The following is a 20,824-nucleotide window of genomic DNA, read 5'->3' as shown; positions in this document are numbered from 1 at the left end:
AGGAAACCTACTTTCCATATCTGGTCTGGCATACATGACTCTAAACCCACTGCAATGTAGCTGACTCTTATCTTCCATCTATAATAGCCCAGTATGAAACTTAGTTTAAGGGCAATTATGGACTAACAATTAATGCAGGCACAGTGAGAGAGGCCTAACATCCCATGAGTAAACATGGCCAGCAGTTAAAGCAGCTATTCATTCATTATTCTGATCTGGAATTGAACTCAAGAGCTCAGAATTAAACCCACTGTCATTTAATTTGTCCCCTTCGCCTTCCAAATTTCTGCTGCATCCTTTAAAGAGGGTGGTGACTTGCCAATTCTGATGAAGAACCTGCATAAAAAATGATAACCCATCTTTACTCCTTACAGATAGTAACAGATCTGTGCATTTCAAGATTTTTGTCCTTTCAACTTTCTATTTTTCCCTTTCTAAGCTTTTTCTTGTCTCAGTAACTACGCTTGTAAGCAAGTCAGCACTTAGGGCGGCACAGTGGCTCAGTGGTCAGCACTGCTGCATCACAGCACTAGGGACCTGGGTTCAATTCCAGCCTCGGGCGGTTGTCAGTGTGGAGTTTGCATGCCCTCATCATGTCTGCATGGGTTGCCTCCAGGTGCACTGTTTTCCTCCCACAATCCAAAGGTGTGCAGGTTAGGTAAATTGGCCATGTTAAATTGCCTAGCGTGTTTGGGGATGTGTGGGTTGGGTGCATTAGTCAGGCATAAACATAGAGTGGTAGGGGAAATGGGTCTGGGTGGGTTACTCTTCGGAGGGTCGGTGTGGACTTGTTGGGCCAAATGGTCTGTTTCCACACTCTAGGGATTCGATAGGTTCTACGTATTCAGACACATTAAGGGAATTCTGGAACTACTTGGCAAGCTGTGGAACACAGAAGCAGTCTTATGCTCTTGAACCCAATATAGCCAAGAAGTTGCTTTTGCCTCTGTGAAAGTTACAATATAAAGTAGATGCAAGTGCAAGAACTATTAACACAGTTACATGTGGCAGAGACTAACCTTTTTTAGTAGGAGACATGGAAGCCAGGACAAAAGCCCATTTTGTAGCTGATACAGTTCCTCGAGGTACAATTGTCTTCCAATATGTTGCTATAGAAGTAAACAGAATAATATTTTAATAGCTTACTAACATGGAGAGGTTAAACTCAGCTCACAGTGTTAACAGACAAAAGTAAAAATATGTTGACATAGCAGCTCCGCTTAAGGGTAAGTACTGGACGATAACATATTCTTTAGTTATGATTATTAACACCTCAAAAATAGAGTTTAGAACATTCCCACTTTAATTGCCTCACAGTCTAAATTAATACAGAGATCAAACACAACAAAGTCTATCATTTGAGGATTCGCTTCACTGTGCGAAGCATTCTGTGCACTGTACTCCATTACATCATTAATGTTCGCTTAACCACAGTTGTCACAGGATACACTACACCCACAAGATTTAATGAGACATGTCATGATAAAAAAAATGACTTTTTTTTTGTCAGATGCAACGCCAATTGATCTTTGCTCCCAGACTAAAATACACCATATAACTGCACCTTGGACAGTGTCATTTGCAAATCTATACAACATCACATCACAAATGACCTACATTTCAATCTTCAGTCTCTAATGTTGATCATGACGCACTTGGTCTCAATCTTACAATCATTTGTTGCCTTCCAACTAAAACTAACGTTTTCTGTTAAGGTGAATTAATTTTATATCAAAAATGTCCGCTTCATTTGAAAACATGCATTCTGGGACTGAACAATTATTTTGGCCTCCTCATCCCCACAGTGATTCAGAATCAGATTGCTTCTATTAACTGGGAGAATGAGGAAAATAAGAATTTTCCATTAGATTTTTTTTTTAAAACTGCATTTGGACAAAATAACAAATCTCTTAACTGTTTCTGTTCAAAGTGAGGTTATCCAATCGGCGTGGCATTTATTAGAAGTTTGCATTGAACCTACAGCTGAGACTGATATTTGAAATTGTTAAAGTTCTCCATTAATATAATCTTTATTTAAAGAAACAAACGTTTGTTGATATCAAAATTTTGGGAACTGATCTACTTAACTCTAATTATAAAACTTGCGTGCCATTTGCAGTTGTATTACTTCAGGGTTTTTCTGGGAATGTATTCCCTTGCAAATACCAGGGCTTTACTGTATTTTAATCCGATGCAATAATCACAATGAACAAAATTACTGACTACACGGAACATTATAATAAGAAACAGCTATAAATTTGTTAAAATTGTAGTGAAATGGATTATCAACATTGACATTCCATCATCTTATCTTAAAATCTGATACCTTCAGGCACAAACGTGGACCCAAATGGCTGCTGTAATCACCTGACCAGTTTGAACCAAACTCATGAAATCAATAAATACATGCCAGTCAAAACCATAGTTAACATTGTTATAAAATGGTACTGAATCTCAGATCTGTATCTCCCGGTTGATTTGCAACTTGCAGGAAGTTGCATATTGAGATGAAAGGCTGCTGGCAGAGGCAATTTTGGGAAAAAAAATGAGCATATTCAGGAATATACAAATGGACCATATCACCAATTACTTCTGGGCAGCTAAGGATGAGACCAGACTAAAATGGTTTTGTGAGTGAGAACTGGAAGATGGACTCTCCGCCATTCTCGCTCTGGTTTTTCTGGTGCCCAGTGAAAAAAGGAGTTTGGACCAATAACATTCACTGACAGCTTAAGATTTCCAAACTATGCCAATGGCTGAAGAAACAAAACAACTGCTAAAAGTCAGAACCCAGGTTTAAAATCTAACACTTTGAGCACTTTTAAAAACTTGGCACTGCTACTACTTTTACCACCCTGTCCCCATGGACATTCCACCTCACACTCCCACAGCCCTACTTTGGAAGAAAATTTCATTTTCTTTTCATTCAAGAAAGCCTTAAAATTAATTTGTCTCCTTTATTTTGATTAGTTAGTTACATTTTAGTTGAAGTGTGACAGCTGCATGCGAAAAAAGAAATAAAAATACTTATTGCAACCGATCAAGAGTCAGTTGGCAAGAGAGGAGCTAAGTACCCCTCCTCAGCTGGTTGTAACAGTCAAAACATAAATTAATTTACACATTCAATAACAAGGATGCATTTTCTGATACTCAAAACTTTTTCAAAGAGTTTAGAAGAAAACAACCATTCCATTTTAATTCTCAGATACTGTTAAAACATTTAAGACAGTGTCAAATTGCATTGATTTCTCTGGTTGACTTTACTCAATACTTTTGCTAGACAGTTAGATATGCCAGATAAATTGAATACTATTTTCCAGATATATTTTCTGATGTAGCTTGTAGAAAGAAAACAGTGGGTATTAACTCTTCAGTAAAGGACATGCATTGCACAAAAATGTTTTTATCCCATATTTTATGATGAGAAGCAGTAGATAAGTTAGAATTCAGAACAGTGACAACGAATTGCAGTACTGTTTACACAGAAGTGATGTGCACCTTCCAATAGCTTGCATAATTGACCTTAGCTGAGCCAGAGAAAGGTTACTGCTGTCCTATTAGTTAACAAAAATACATCGCACTGAAATTTGACGGATGCCCAAGTCAGTGAAACAAAAGGATCAACAATATAAAACTTAAGACAACATTCAAAACTTTATTTTCTTAAATATGGCCACAAATCATAGAGAAACAATAAAAAAATTAATTTACAATTCAAAATTATGACAAACCTAGTAGATTTCCCTTTGCCACGTGCAACTCATTTTTCCCTGAGGTAATCCACACACCACTGCTGTTAACACTGATGAGACTTGGCTGAGATGGAGGCTGTTGCGACCATAAGGCACCTCGCAGCTTGTCTGCTACTTTTTCTACTGGAGCATGAGCAACTGTGGCAACAGTATGTGTTGCATGGATTATTGTTTGGAAGATGTTGCACTGATCGAAGACCACATAATCTGTAACGCTCACCTACAATACAAAATGCCTTTTAAAAAAGAACAAGAACCCAAATTTCTCTGTTAAAAATAACAACTTTTGAAATGTACATTTTGCTAGGAAAGAACTCAAATAACAAAGTTGTTTAACGAAGTATCAAAAAAGCAATTTCATGGTGCCCCAATCCATAAATAGAGATTTAATATCCAGTTTCTACCAATAATACACGAGACGAAGAGTTTAACTAAAAACATTATATAATGCATTCAGAGTATATTTCAACACCCCAGTACTTTAACACTTGATGCCGTTAAGTAAGGTTGGAAGAGTGCATTATTGCTCTGGTCCCACCACTTCACATCCAAATCAAAATTTAAAAAAATTCTCCTAATTAGTAAGATAAGTAATTAAATACATCGTCTATATCAAGTTTTAAACGAAGTTCTGTTAACCAGTATTCTTACTAAACACAATTATGAGTTTATCAAAATAAAATTTATTCAACAGACACAAAATATTTGTTAATGTACACAATCAGTACTACAGAACTATGAATGCTTATTCCTCTAAACATCTATACACTTTCAAGTCAGGATGGTTGTGACTTGGTGAAGTTGCCACCCAGGTAAATAGTGCGGTGAAGAAGGCATATGGCATACTGGCTTTTATTGGTAGAGGAATTGAGTTCCGGAGTACTGAGGTCATGTTGCAGTTGTATAAGACGCTGGTGCGGCCACATCTGGAGTATTGTGTGCAGTTTTGGTCGCCATACTATAGGAAGGATGTGGAGGCACTGGAACGGGTGCAGAGGAGGTTTACCAGGATGTTGCCTGGTATGGTAGAAAGATCGTATGAGGAAAGGCTGAGGCACTTGGGGTTGTTTTCATTGGAGAAAAGAAGGTTTAGGGGTGACTTGATAGAGGTGTATAAGATGATTAGGGGTTTAGATAGGGTCGACAGTGAGAATCTTTTTCCTCGTATGGAGTCAGCTATTACAAGGGGGCATAGCTTTAAATTAAGGGGGGGGTAGGTATAGGACAGATGTTAGGGGTAGGTTCTTTACTCAGCGAGTCGTGAGTTCATGGAATGCCCTGCCAGTAGCAGTGGTGGACTCTCCCTCATTATGGGCATTTAAGCGGGCATTGGATAGGCATATGGAGGATAGTGGGCTAGTGTAGGTTAGGTGGGCTTGGATCGGCGCAACATCGAGGGCCGAAGGGCCTGTACTGCGCTGTATTCTTCTATGTTCTATGTTCTATGAATTGCAGATGAAGGTGTTGTAATATGCCTGCTACACCTGTCCTTCTAGATTTTTTTTAAACAGTTCAGTCATGGGACATTTTGCTTTGCCGACTAGACCAACATTTATTGCCCTTCAATAATTGCCTTAGAGAAGATCGTGGTGAACTACCTTCTTGAATGACTGCAGACCATGTGGTGTAGGGATACCCATAATGCTGTTACAAAGAGAATTCCAGAATCTTAATTAGTGATAATGAAGGAATGACAATCTATTTCCAAAGCAGGAAAGAGCATTTCTTGGAGGGGCACATGGAGGTGGCTGTGTTTCCATGAGACTGCTGTTCTCATCATTTTCGGTGGTAGAGGGCAAAGGTTTAGCAAGTATTGAAGGAGGCTTGGTGAGTTATTGTGGTGTATCTCATTGGTGGTACACACTGCTGCCACTGTGTGCTGTTGAAGGAGGTGAATGTTGAAGGAGTTGTATGGGTTGCCAATCAAATGGGTTGCTTCGATCTGGATGGTGTTGACCTTCTTAGCTGCACTCATTAAGTCAAAGAGAAAGCTATCCATCGCATTCCTGACTTCCGCCTTGTGGATGGACATGTTTGAGGACTTAGGAAGTGAGTTGCATGTCATAAAATTCAGTGCATGATCGCTCTTGTAAGCACAGACTGACTAATTACCTGAAGTGTATACCCTTTTCAGACAGGCAGCTGGTAAGTGGAATGTAAATGAGAGCTAGCAGTTAAATACTAGTTTGGTCTCTGACAGAGACTTTCAAATAGACTGTTTTGAATGAAAATTTGACAAAATTCTGGCAGGGAATTAAAATGTTCCCTTTGGTTTTTACTGCTGAATCAATGTAGGGGAGATTCAATGCTACCTTCTTTCTTATTCTTTCCATTTATCATCGATAAATTCTGATCTGTCACATTTCAGACACAACACATATTTTTAAGTTAATTAGTTTCTGGGTAAGATAGAGAAGAAAAGAGGATCAAAGACCCATCAGAACATTAGTGATAATGCAAGGTGTTAATGCTCAGAAGCACTAAGAAAGGAATAATGCCAGGTCTGATTCTTGTTTTATTCAAATTGCATTTCAGAGTTTCATGAAATTGAGGTTGCATCAACTCCCTGGAGTGGAGCAATTAATTACATTTACGTAGTTTCTCAAGGGGTCAAGATAAGATTGGGCGGTCTTTTAGCATCACGTCAGTCAGCTCAACCAAAATCAGGGAATATCTTCATGCAATTACACTTTTGAACAACAAACAATATGTTTAGATATTGTGATGAAATTTATGCAATGTAAATGAGTCAGGCTGTCCATGGCTCCAGATCTCAGAGCCGTCTTCAGTGTTGCAATGAGAACCAGTGCCAACTTAGTGAGTGAAGCATGCGGTCAAGGAAAGCGAAGGACATCTCTGGGCAATTCCTTCATCACTACAGTTTGCAGTGGGTTGCTTTTGCTCCTCCTACAGGACAATTATGGGAAAGTTCACAGGTCCTGGCCTTATGCATTTGCTGGGTTGACAGAAAGGATCAGTAAATCTTTTTTGGGGGGTTGTACGGTGTGTATACAAGTGAACTAGATGGGTTTTTCCAACAATTGACAATGGTTTAACAGCTATCTTTTGACTTTCAATTCCAGATTATTGTTGAAATTCAAACTCCACCATGTTGAGATTCAATGCTGGCTCCCCAGAGTATTACACAAGTTTCTGAATTAATAGTCTACCAATAATGCCATTGTCTTCTCAGTCAACGTACCAGCTACCCCGCTCTTGAATTCCCTTCCAGCTCCTCACGCTGACTCAGTCCAGGGAGTTGGACTGGCTGGTCCTGGCTGGTCCTTTGCACTGCCTATTTTGTTGTCCTTTGGAGTCTGTTTTCCTCTTTGCTCAATATTTAAATTGGTTATTAACTCAGCCACAACTCTGTTTCTTTACTGCTAAACTCTGGGTTTGTTAATCTTCTTACTGTTTTCAGGAATTAATCTTCAGGACATTACCCAAATAATGTGGCAAAATATCCTACTGACGATAAAAATGGTCAGTTTCCCAAATCAGGTTAAAAACTTTTGTTTATTAGTTACTCTAAAAAATTCTGTCATTTGTGCATATCTGTTTCCTCTGCCAATCATTCACATTCATTGAAAAAGAAGAACTTGAAGCTGGACCCCGGAGCCAGCATTAAGTAAATATAAAGATTGCTGCCCTGTTTCTGTTCATTTAAATAGGTGACTGACCAGAACCAGCTAGTAGGCACATACTCATTATTGACAGTTCATATAAAGATATCTCCAACCTTGAAAAAGTAATTTTATGTTTTGCCTTATATTAATGGACCTTATTTCTCCACGATGAGAATTTCATAAATTTTTAATAAAATATATTTTTCTAAATTTTTCTCTGTGTAAGTTTCTGGGTTAATGTAATAAATATTTGTATAATCTTCATTTCACTTGCTATAAAAGGATCAAATAGTGAAGCATAATCAGGGCACTTTATTTTCTGGTCGTCTGAGATTTCTTAAATATGACTGATCTCTTAGTCTGCTTGATAACATTATTATTGTTGGATATCAGTGATCCCCTGCACAGGTTGTTGTAGTGCGCGTTTCGTCAACATGAATTCATGATTGATGAATTGGGGACGCTATTCCTACTGTGCAAACTTTTAAAACCTGTATTGGCTGTAACATGATTACATTGTCAACACTTCAAGCGCTGTTTCTAAAGTGCGATTTTTCTATAATGTGGGGTTGCACAAGAATGCAACCACTGCATTATAGAAGAACTGACTGTAGTTGGTGCCAGAATCAGAATTATATTGAGAACTGTGAATATTATGGATAGGTGGGCTCAAAGAAGTTTAGTCTGTCTGCTGCCTGTTACATCACAATAGCAGAAATCTATGCTTCAGGGATAACTAGATTTTTCTGGGCAGCTTTCCTCAAGGTCTGACTGTAAAATCAAGCCAAAGCGGGGAAGACTTTAATCTACACAGTATATCTAACCACAATATTTCTTTAGTGCACTGAAATACTGACAGCTCTTGTTAAAATGTTTACAGTGCAATTCTAATAGTAAATAAAATAAGGATGGAGATCAACCCAGTTTTACAACAAGTGCAAATGCATATAACTGTGCAAAGTCAGTTCAGCAAATGCTTCATAACAATAGTGGATAATAATGTTATGAAATTTCACGTTTGCTATTTTCGCAGATTAGAATATCTAGAAATGAAAGAAACATATCTCACTATCAAATTCATTAACACTAAGAAACTCCATCAGACTTATTTTCATGGTGGAAATTGTCAGTAGAACATTTAATATAAGTTGCATATCTCCCAGCAATCACCTTACAGGAAGTCTTATTTAAGATGGTCACAGATCTTAAAATTCTTACCATTTATAGCCACATTTATTACATAGATGGCCTACCTTAAAGCCATTTAAAACAGCCTTTTTAAAACATGTCTGTATGTGTGCACTGTAAATGCTCCACACTACATTATTTATAAAACCACTAGCCACAAGGTTTAGATCAGCATTTTTGACACCCAATATAAACATTTAGAGATTAATCAACGAGAACAGTTAAAGTTTTACCTGCCACCAGTGCTCATCTTCCCCTTGAGGTTTCTTTGAAGAGATGCCAGTGCGAAACCAGAGGTTGCCATTTGTGTCTAAAGCCCAGACTGTTTGCTGGTCTCCCAATGCTATACACACCAACTCCAACATCTGCTTTTCACTACAAAATGGGAGAAAAATCCAGATACTTTAGTCCTTTTTTTTGATCAGCAGAACTAATGAAAATTTACAAAGTCTATTTGAGAAAGAAGTATAATAATGAGGGATATAAAATCATCAGCATCAGTGCAAGTGAACAATAGTTACAATCTGTTTTAAATGCCCAAATTTTCTGTACGTATTTATGTTTTGTCATGGTTTGGCAAATCTGTTGTTCCAGATGCCTTAATATTACCACTTGCAGCAATAAAATAATAAACCTTGCCTTGTCGTTTACATTATACCGACTTGCTAAAAGAAATAGATTATCGAAATCAGTTGGACAACTCCATAGAAAAAGCATCTAATTAACATCTGAAAATGCTTTATCTAAATTAACTACTTTTCAGGTCAAGCCTCAATTTTGTATTCAGCAAGAGCTAACAACACTGCATTGAAGTGATCAATTCATTTCTTTTGTGATGGAAGATGTGGGTCAGAGCACCAGTTCTTTTTTGATTAGTGTCCTGAATCCTTAACATTCCCTTGAAGCACTGAAATGAGTGGAGAGCCCAACTCTGTTTAATATTTGTTGGTAGTACTGCAGCACAGTGAAGTACTAGTTATTAATGTTAAATTACATTTTAAAATATTAATACTTTGTGAACTACACAAAGCTAATATTTCAAACCTACCCCTTTTATATGAAACAATTTAAACAAAATGCAATTAAATGTGAGGAAGCTAGCAATCAGTCAAACGAAAGGTGATAACTGTAAAGTATATAAGGTATATAACTGTGAACTGTAGATTTCTTTCAGGCAGAGGGGGCTAATGAAACAGGAAGCTTCACAAGGTATTTCCAATTTTTAAAATTTTAAGGGACTGGATTCTGCATTAATGAAGGATAATAGCTCTTCATAGTCAAAGTTGCCTAGCAGCTACTATCACTTAGTAAATTGTTAAAAATGTAGTTCCTTTTGATTAAACACAGCTTAATATTTTCATTCATATTTACAAAGCTAGAATAGAGCATTAATAGTTTTTATGTCATGATAAATTAGTGATTTTACCTCATGACCTGGTGACAATGGAAGAGGAGAGGTAAGTGTCTGCTTCACTTGCCTGCATTTTTAATCTGAGGAATATCCATTCCATGAAGTTGCCCCTCCCCACAGGGGTGTCACTCCCCTACTGGGTTTCCAACTGCCTAACACTAAGGCTTCCCCATCTTAGGTCCATCCAGAATCCACTCCCCTTTCCATATACCCAGTTTACCTGTTCTGCAGTTTTTGGCTCTCCTTTGGTACTTGAAGCAGTCCTAGTAGTGGATCTGAGAGCTGCCAGTCACTCAGACTGGCTGTTAGCTCCCAAAGCTGGGACATTCTCTTTAGATGACAGCAGGAAGCCTAGTTCAAGGCGATTAATGCTCTAAGGCAGTCCATTGGAATGAGGATGGAATTTACAGCAACTTTTTCAGTGTGAATGGGAAACCTGGCTACCAATACAGTTGAAAATTCAGGGCCAATAATTTTATGTGGCCTATTTATAAAGCTTAGTTCTGACATTCCAAACAAGTACCAACAGAAGGTTAAACAGTATTTTTGGTTCAAATTACAACTTTTTTCATATACCACAGTATGGTTTCCAATTATGTGGTTAGAAATTACAGTATGAAAATCAGAATCTCGAAAGTAAAATGAAAATGGATATTAACTAAACATTTTCAGAAAACACTGAAAATTAAATGATCTGAACAACATTTCATATCAGTATAAATTTGTCTACCTTACAATATCAGAAATCCAGTGTTCACCCTCTGGACAAAAACTGCTTATGCCATTCCTGAAGAGAGTTGTTCGTTGTTCCGTCAATGCCCATACCACATTATTTCTGGAAGTAATTTGCACTAATGGACAAGGGCATTCCACCTTCACTGCTCTCGCACAAGGTCGATCAGCACTAAGACCTCAAGATAGGGAAACAAAGCTGATTACAATTATATTCCACTGTATTCTTCACCTCAGCTTGTTAAACAAACATGCATAAAGGAAAAGAATGAAGATCTCAGATTAGACAAATGAACAGCTTAGTCAGGAAAAATGAGAGGAAAATGAAGCGAGAACAGAAGAGGAACAAACTTGCATTAAGACATCTAAAGGTGCTAAATTAGTCACCCATCGTACATAAGAGTCAATTAATGAACCTTTGTTCTGAGGTGTCACCCCAAATTAGAAAGAGAACCACAGTCAAAATACAGTAACAACTTATGAAGTAATTTATTGCATAAAGGATATCTTTTCATTCATTCAGGAGGTGAAGGCTTTACTGGTTGAGCCAGCATTTATTGCCTGTACCTAACTGCTCTTGAGAAGGTGGTGTGAGCTGCCTTCTTGAACTATAACAGTACATTTGATATAGGCATACCAACAGTGCTGTTAGGAAGAGGGTTCTAGAATTTTGCCTCAGTGACAATGATGGAGCAGTGATATATTTCCAAGTCAGGATGGTAAGTGGTTCGGAGTGAAACTCTTAGGTATCTGCTGCTCTTATCCTTCTAGACAGTAATAATTGTGGGTTTCAAAGGTGCTGTTGAAGGAATCTTGGTAAGGCGCTGCAGTGAATCTTGTAGATGGTATACATTGCTGCTACACTGCATTGAATGTTTGCGAATGTGGTGCCAATCAAGCTGGCTGCTTTGATTGTATGGTAATAAAATTCTCAAGTGTTTTGGAGCTGCATCCATCCAGGCAAGTGGAGGATATTCCATCATAGTTCTGACTTGTACCTTGTAGATACTGGGCAGGCTTTGGAGAGTCAGGCTGACAGAAATTCACAGCAGGATTCTCAGCCTCTGAAATGCTCTTGTAATCATAGAATTTATATGGTTAGTCCAGTTCAGATTCTGGTCAAAGGTCACTCCTAGGATATTGACAGTGTGGGATGCATTGATAGTAATGCCTTTGAATGCCATGGGGCAACGGTTGGAGTCTTTCTTTTTGGAAATAGCCATTGCCTGGATATGCCATGTGTAGCACGAATGTTACTTGCCATGTCAGCCAAGCCTTGGTATTATCCAGGTCTTGGTGCATTTGGACCTGGTGCTTCAGCATCTGAGGAGTCGAGAACAGTGCTGAAAAATTAGCAAACATCCCCACCTTCTGACGGAGTGAAGGTCATTGATGAAACAGCTGAAGATGGTTCGAACTAGGTCACTCCCCTGTGGAACTTTTGCACAACTGCACTGGAGTAGAGAGAACGAACCTTCCACAATCAGAACCATCTTCCTTTGTAAGTAATACAACAGAGCCAGGCAGACTGTGCACTAGAATCTTTAAATAATTAAATTCCTGTGAGAGAAGGGAGTTAGTGTAGCTTTAGGGGATAGCTACAGATCACTTGCTGCACTCTCAGATTTAAATTACAAGATGGGAAAAGTTTTAAAAGCCAACAAAAGATAAACAAAAAATAAGAAAGGAGGAGAAAACAAACTGAGGGAAATCTAATGCAAAAATATACAATAAGAGCTCCTTTAAATATCTGAAAAAAGGATAGGCCAAATTGAACATAGGTCCCTTAGAGAATGAGGTTGGGAAATAATCAATGGGGAACCAGAAAATGGCAAAGGAGTTAAACAAACACTTTGCATCAGCCTTTAGGGTAGAAGACTTCGAGCGATACAGAGTCAAGCAGCAAAAGGTCAGGAGGAAATAAATATAAAAATTACCACTAGAAAAATAGTACTAGAGAAACTAACGGGGTTAAAGCTCCTCTAGACCTGATTAGTTGGATCCTAGGTTACAAAAGAAAGTAGCTACGTAAATAATGAATGAACTAGCAGTAATCTTCCAAAAATCCTTAGATTCTGGGCAAGTCACAGCAGTTTGGAAAACTGCCAATGCAACACCTGTATTCAAGAGGAGAGAAGTAGGCAACAACAGGCCAGTTAGCTTAACATTGGAAAAATATTCAAGATTGTTATAAAGGATATAATGGTAGAGCATTTGGAAACGATTAATCCAATCAGAGTCAGCACAGCTTCAGGATGGGGAAATAATGCCTGACATATTTATTAGAGGAGATAATTGTTGAGGTAGTAACAAGCAGGAAAGATGAAGGGGAAGCAGTCATTTTAACATGTTTGAATTTTCAAAAAATATTGTACAAGACATCATTCATACGTTTTACGACACGGGGTAAATCCCGCCTGCTAATTTTAAACCAGCAACACAGAAAAGATTTAACCTGCGCGGTAATCTGTGAAAATTCGTGAGACTAAGAACTAGTTAAAGTAAAAAGTAACAACTTTATTTCTTAAAGTATAACAGAGAATAATTAACTAATAACTATTTACAGCTCGTTTCTCTAAACTATCTTTTACCTTCCCCATCGATAATACTAGTCTGATAAAGGCCCTGATTAAGATTTACTAAAATACAAATTTCAAAACCAGGCAGCTATCGAATCTTCTCTTTGTATCTTCCTCTGGAGATTTTCTTCTTAGGAGTTCTTTCACAGATCGTTGATAGATAAATGTGCCTTTAAGAGAGCTGTGTTTCGGGCAGTCTGTACATGCTGCCGGTTTGGCAGTTCTCCCTCAACTGTTCAATTTTTCCCAACTTATACCCCAAAGCACCGGATTGTCATTGGATTTTAATATTGTCAATATACTAAATTCAAACTTGATTGGAGTTTGGTTTTTTTGGGGTATAAATTAAACTGGCCTAATTCAACTTTGTTTTTGTCTCCAGGCAACCAGCTACACCAGCTGCTGGACCAAAAGATTACATTGTATCCTGTTCAGAACACCTGGTGCTGTCAGGTAGTTCTGCTAGCTTTTAACTTTCTTAAAGGTTCAGTACACCCACAGTTTCATAACATAAGGTTACAAAATATGATAATAGCCTATGGAAGTAGCAATTTAGCATGGATAGAGGATTGGCTAAATAATAGAAGATAGAGAATTGCGTTAGTGGAATCCCACAGGGATCAGTGCTACCCCAATTAAATATAATACATTATGAATCACTTGGATGAGGGAAGTGAATGTACTATCACCAAGTTTGTAGATGACACAAAGAATCTATGGAGGGATACAGCCAGGTTGTGAGCAGACAAAAGTACGGTAGATGATATACTATGTGAGAAAATCTGAAGTTATAGATTTTGGCAAGCAGAATTGATGAGCTGAATATTTTTTAAATAGAAAAAGAATGCAGAAAGCTGCAGTATAAATTGATTTAGGGGTCTTCATGCATGAATCACGCAAAGATAGCATCCAAATTCAGCAGGTATTAGGGAGGGCAAATGGATTGCTGGCCTTTATTTTAAAGGGAATGGAGTATAAAAATAGGAAAACCTTGCTGTAACTATATGTCACTAGTCTGATCACACCTGGAATACTGTGAACAGTATCTTTATCTAAGGATCTTCAGAGGTCAAAAAGATGGCTTCTGTGGTAGCTGGCTGTTACAATGTGGCGGTACTAGACATGCTGGTGGTATGAACAAGAAAAAAAAAGAGAAAAATGTTGTTGTGACCAGTGTTTAGAAGTGGTGTGCAATAAACAACACTGGCAGCAGGATTACTTTGACAATTGCAGTGGAATGAAGAATGATATTTTCGGGGGTTGGAAGGAAATGGATGTCTTGGTATCTAGGAGGTCTCTAACAACTTGTGAAACTATCCTTGACCAAGCAGGGCAGCTTTGGAGCGCTAATGTTCATCTGGGTGCATAGAAGCCATTTAAAGATGGCATGGCTGCAAGGGTTACTGGTTCTTTGTTCAAATGACAAGGTGTTCTGGGGAGTAAAGTGGAACTGGAATTGGAAGCAAAATATGCTGTAGAGGAGGATTTGGTAGTTAATGAGGCAGGTTTTATAAGATACAGTAAAATGACTTATTAGGGATTTTATGGAAAAGTGTTGAGTGGGTTGGGAGTTCAGCACATTGTGGTTTAAAACAATGACAGGCAACCCTATTGAAACAAAGGTTCTTAAGGGCTTGACAGGGTAGATGCAAAGACTTTATTTGCCCTTGTGAGAAGCTATATTCTCAGAGAGTGAGGAGTGACGAATTGAAGACATAGAGGAGGAGGAATTTCTTTTCTCAAAGGGTAGCCAATCTGTGGAAGATTTTAATGACAAGGAATTGTTGAGGATTGGCTGTAAGATATTTAAGGCTGATATAGATAGATTTTTAATTAGTAAGGGAACCAAGGGTTATGGAAAAGGAAGCAAAGTTGAGTGGAGAATTATTAAATTAAAAATCTCATTGAATGGCATTGACTTGATGGGTTGAATGGTCTACTTCTGCTCCAAGTCTCATTGCCTTATGAACACAATGTTCCGGATTAGAGTCCAACTCCACGACTTGAGCATAATAATCAAGACTGACACTCCTGGGTTGCACTGTTACAGGTGCCATTTTTTGGAAGAGATGATGCTCAGGTACGTGTAAAAGATCTCGCAGAACTATTGTGAGGAATAATGAGGTTATTTGATGTTTATCTTTCAATCAACATCACAAAAAAGAGACCATCTGATCAATATCACACTGCTGATTGTGGGACCGTGCTGCATGTAAATTAACTGCTGTGTTTTCTATCGTACAGGCAATGAAGATTTTTGAAATAAAAAAGTACTGGAGAAAAACAACTGGTTTGACAGCATCGGGAGAGAAATATAGAGTTAACACTTCTGAGTCCAATAAGATTCTTCTTTGGAACTGTAGAATCACACTATATTCAAAAGGCTATTTGTTTCTCCACAGACCCTGCTGAGTTTCTTCAATAATTTATGTTCCTATTTTAGATGTACAGTACTTTGCTTTTATTTAAGTACTTTTGAAAAGTGATTTGAGATGGCTGAAAGTCATGAAAAACACAATATGCAGGCCAGTTTTTGTTTTCATTTTACTAGGTAATGGCACTATATACATTCAAGTTGCTAATAAGTATCACTCTGTTTTAAAAAGTTTGAGCTAGAAAACCAATCTGACTACGCAAATGTGCAAGATGACAACTTCTCAGGATGCACCTAATGTGTTTAGTTATTGCAACTGACTCAACGCTTCTCCTCAATCATCATCAATATCTGGATGCTTTTCAAAATGATTTGGTCAATGTCAGAGAAAAAGTTGCAATGTCCTGTTTTTGATTAAATCGTACACACTTATAAAAGATTGAGCGAAAAAGACTTAGACCCACTTCAAATATTATAAAACAGAGACTGCTTGTACAGAATTTGAATATTGTTGACATGCTACCAAAGCTGTCCATTTTGTACTCAACAGGATAACTGCAATAATGCCAAATTTTAACAGCGTAAAGATCTGTGAGTTCTGAAGAAGTCATATCAGGCTGAAAACATCAGCTGTTTTTCTCTCTCTCAGACTGGGTGAGTTTCTCTAGCACTTCTTATTTTTTATTTCAGATTTCCAGCACCTGCATTATTTTATTACGCCTTAAAAATCACATCTTGTTATTGCTATTGCTATCCCTAAAGTGTCAGAGGCTGAGGGATGTCCTTATAGTGGTTTATAAAAACATAGGGGCAGGGATAGGGTCAAGGTCTTTTCCTTGGGGTCAGGGAGTCCAAAACTTGAGGGCATAGGTTTAAGGTGAGAGGGGAAAGATATAAAAAGGACCTGTGGGCACAGGGTGGTGCGTTTATGGAATGAGCTGTCATAGGAAGTGGTGGGGGTTGGTACAATTACAACACTTTTAAAGGTAATTGGATAGCTATATGAATAGGAGGGTTTAGAGGCATATGGGCTAAATATTGGCAAATGGGACTAGATTTATTTAGGATATCTGATCAGCATGGACAAGTTGGACCGAAGGGTCTGTTTCCATGCTGTACGTCTCTATGACTCAATGTTTAATTTTGATTGTGGACTGAATTGGGAAAAGGGCTGTTTTACAACAGAAGTCTGAGGAAAGTAGTGCTTTACTTTAAAAAAAAAAGCAAGTTTCTGAAACTCTTTAGTAGTCATGTTACATTGTTGCATTACAAGCAATGGGGAAAATGGAAATAAATAGCACAACTATATATATATATATATAGAGAGAGAGAGAGAGAGAGAGCGCGAGAGAGAGAGAGAGAGAGAGAGAGAGAGAAAGTGATTTGTGGAGTTATGGCCAGTTATGGATGTCAAGGATCATTAAGTCTGACTTTCTGCAGCTTGTGGACATGAACGAAACAGTGAAGAGCCCTTAGACCTCTGAAAGGTGGTGTGCATCTTTCTCCAGTAAAACACTTGAAGTTAAAGAAATCTAAGTGCTTTTTCACCAGTTACTGTAAGCTGTTGATTTTAATCAATAGGTCAGAGATTTTATAATTTGTAAACCAGTCCTTCTGTGCCTCCTTAGATGAAGTGAAAGAACCTAAAGGAATAGTTCAGAGAACTAAAGGACTTGGCAACCAAAGGAACCCCTCCACTAAATCCTGGACATGTGCCATTGCACTGTTTTCTCAGTAGATTTTCCCCTGCATCCATAAAACCAATGGTTTTGTCTGTTTGTGTGTGTCAGGAAGGGGGTGTGTTGTTAGAAGGGAGTTAGAGTTTTAACTTACAGAGTTATGCATTGACAGGTAACCATACATGGCTGCAGAGCTGGTGTAGGAGGGGGGGCTTCAGATATGTGGATCATTGGGATTCCTTCTGGGGAAGGTGGGACCTGTACAACAGGATGGGGTACACCTGAACTGGAGGCGTACCAATATCCTGGGTGGGAGGTTTGCTGGAGGGTTTAAACTAGTTTGGCAGGGGATGGGAACTGGAGCTACGGATCAGAGGATGGTCTAGCTGGTGAACAAGCAGATATGATGTGCAGAGAGTCTGTAAGGAATGACAGACAGTTGATAGGGCAAAGTTGCAGAGTGATGGGTTGAACTATGTCTATTTTAACGCAAGAAGTGTCAGGAATAAGGGTAATGAACTTACAGCATGGATCAGTACTTGGAGATATGATGTTGTGGCCATGGATATCACAGGGACAGGAACGGTTGTTGGATGTTCCAGGGTTTAGATGTTTCAAAAGGAATAGGGAGGAGGTAAAAGAGGTGGGGGAGTGGCATTGCTAATCAAGGATAATAACACAGCTGCGGAAAGGGAGGTTGTCAAGGCAGGTGTGTCTAGTAAGTCAGTATGGTTGTAAGTTAGAAACAGGAAAGGAGCAGTCACTTTATTGGGAGCTTTCTATAGACTCCCCCCCAATAGCAACAGAGACACGGAGGTGCAGATTGGGAGACAGATTTTGGAAAGGTGCAGAAGTACCAGGGATTGTTGTCATGGGTAACTTCAACTTCCCTAATATTGACTGGAACCTCCTTAGTGCAAATAGTTTGGATGGAGCAGACTTTGTCAGGTGCGTCCAGGAAGGATTTCTGACTCAACATGCAGATAGGCTGAAAAGAGGGGAGGCCAGATTAGAATTGGTGCTTGGCAACGGACCACGTTAAGTGTCAGAACTTTTGGTGGGAGAGCATTTCGGTCATAGCTATCACAACTCCCTGACCGTTACTATAGTTATGGAGAAGGATAGGAGCAGACGTATGAGAAAGTATTTAACGGAGGAGGGAAATTACAATGCTATTAGGCAGGAACTGTGGAGCATAAATTGGGAACAGATATTCTCAGGCAAATGCACAACAGAAATGTGGAGGTTGTTTAGGGAGCACTTACTGAAAGTACTGGACAGGTTTGTCCCACTGAGGCAATGAAAGGATGGAAGGGTGAAGGAACCTTGTACGGCAAGATATATGGAACATTTTGTCAAGAGTACAAAGGAAATTTACTTAAGGTTGAGGAGGCAAGGATCAGACAGGGCTCTAGAGGGTTACAAGGGAGCTAGGAGGGAACTGAAGAATGGACTGAGCAGAGCTAGAAGGGGGCATGAAAAAGCCTTAGTGGGTAGGATTAAGGAAAACCCTAAGGCGTTCTACACTTATGTGAAGAACAAGAGGATGGCCAGAGTGAGGGTAGGGCCAATTTGTGCCTCGAGTAGGAGGAGGTCCTTAATGAATACTTTGCTTCAGTATTCACTAGTGAGAGGGACCTTGCCGTTTGTGAGGACAGCGTGAGAGAGGCTGCTATGGTCAAACAGGTTGATGTTAAGAAGGAGGATGTGCTGGAAATTCTGATAAACATGAGGATAAATAGGTCCCATGGGCCAGACAGGATATACCCAAGGCTACTATGGGAAGCCAGGGAAGAGAGGGAAGAGATTGCTGCATCTTTGGCAATGATCTTTGCATCCACACTGTACACTGGAGTAGTAAAATATGATTGGAGGGTGGCAAATATTATTCCCTTGTTCAAGAAAGGGAATAGAGATAATCCTGGGAATTACAAACCAGTCAGTCTTAGGAACTCACAAAACACATTGATGAAGGTAGAGTAGTGGATGTGGTGTATATGGATTTTAGCAAGGCATTTGATAGGGTTTCTCATGGTAGGTTCATTCAGAAAGTAAGGAAGCATGGGATACAGGGAAATTTGGCTGTCTGTATACAGAATTCCATAGGAATCTGTTCTGGGCCTTTGTGATTTTTATAAATGACTTGGAGAGGAAGTGGAACAGTGGGTTAGTAAGTCTGCTAATGACACAAAGATGGGTGGAGTTGTGCATAGTGTGGAGGGCAGTGTAGGTTATAATGGGACGTTAACAGGATGCAGAGCTGGATGGAGTTCAACCTGGAAAAGTGTGAAGTGATTCAATTTGGAAGGTTGAATTTGAATGGAGGTTACACGATTAAAGGCAGGATTCTTGGCAGTATGGAGGTACAGAGGGATTTTGGGGTCCACATCCATTGATCGCTCAAAGCTGCCACCCAAGTTGATAGGGTTGTTAAAAATGGGTATGATGTGTTGGTTTTCATAGCAGGAAGATTTAAGAGCCATGAGGTTATGTTGCAGCTCAAAAGAACTCTGGTTGGACCACACTTGGAATATTGTGATCATTTCTGGTCACCTCATTATAAGAAGGATGTAGAAGCTTTAGAGAGGGTGCAGAGGAGATTTACCAGCATGTTTCCTCGACTGGAGGGCATGTCTTATGAAGGAAGGTTGAAGGGGCTAGGGCTTTTCACACTGGAGAGAAGAAATGATAAGAGAAGATGATGAGAGGCATAGATAGAGTAGATAGCCAGAGACCTTTTCCCAAGGTGGAAATGGCTATCATGAAGGATCATTATATTAAGGTGACTGGAGGAAGGTTTAGGGGAGATGTCAGAGATGGGTTCTTTACACAGAGAGAGGTGAGTGCATGGAATGAACTGCCAGCAGTGGTAGTAGAGTCACATGCATTAGGGACATTTAAGCGACTCTTGGATAGGCACATGGCTGATAGTAAAATGAAGGGTGTGTATGCTTAGTGTAGGATAAAAGGTCGGCACAACATCAAGGGCTGAAGGGCCTGTACGATGCTGCACTGTTCTATGTAAACAACTACAAGTGTTATAAATAGTAGTTTCAGTTAGGTGCAGAAACTTGGTCCATATTCTGTTAACTTAGGTCTATCAGACAGGTAGACTGGGAAGTTCATATAAATGTTTTTAAACTTCTTTGACATCTCTGGGAATAGAGAGACTTGATTTCCAATGTGCTACCCCAGGCAGGCATAACAGTAGAAATTTATACCACAGGTGAAAAGGGTGCAAATTGATTGGTAGCAAGTTGACTAATTGACTGGGATATTGCCATGGAGAAAGCTACAGGCAATGTAGCTTTGGATAACGCAGAAAAACGTGTAAGGCTTCAATATATTTCTTTTGCTTGTAGAAAACGAGTCCCCGATCATCCATACTTGTAGCCTGTAGCAAGCATAAATCAGCCAGGTTTTCAGCTGAAGTGATTATTTTATATTAGTTGTTAGTGTGGTATTAATACACTCAGGATTGTT

The 20,824-nt window shown here is 39.0% G+C and overlaps 1 protein-coding gene across 6 annotated transcripts in view; it reads right to left on the bottom strand.

Annotated features, from left to right (window-relative positions):
* Positions 1-20,824, bottom strand: part of tecpr2 (tectonin beta-propeller repeat containing 2) — a 114,676-nt gene that overhangs the window by 43,919 nt on the left and 49,933 nt on the right. For all 6 annotated transcript variants that reach the window (XM_043697447.2, XM_087989782.1, XM_087989784.1 and 3 more), the window contains 4 exons: positions 10,708-10,888; positions 8,800-8,941; positions 3,732-3,972; positions 1,020-1,109 (listed from right to left, as the gene is read on the bottom strand). In XM_043697447.2, the coding sequence (XP_043553382.2) occupies positions 1,020-1,109; positions 3,732-3,972; positions 8,800-8,941; positions 10,708-10,888 (654 nt within the window). The remainder of the gene's footprint in view (positions 1-1,019; positions 1,110-3,731; positions 3,973-8,799; positions 8,942-10,707; positions 10,889-20,824) is intronic.

This window comes from Chiloscyllium plagiosum, unplaced genomic scaffold (assembly GCF_037043375.1).
Source record: "Chiloscyllium plagiosum isolate Xiang-an unplaced genomic scaffold, Cpla_swu_hap1 HiC_scaffold_8, whole genome shotgun sequence".
NCBI classification, from domain to species: domain Eukaryota; kingdom Metazoa; phylum Chordata; class Chondrichthyes; order Orectolobiformes; family Hemiscylliidae; genus Chiloscyllium; species Chiloscyllium plagiosum.
This window is presented reverse-complemented; position numbering and strand designations above follow the sequence as displayed.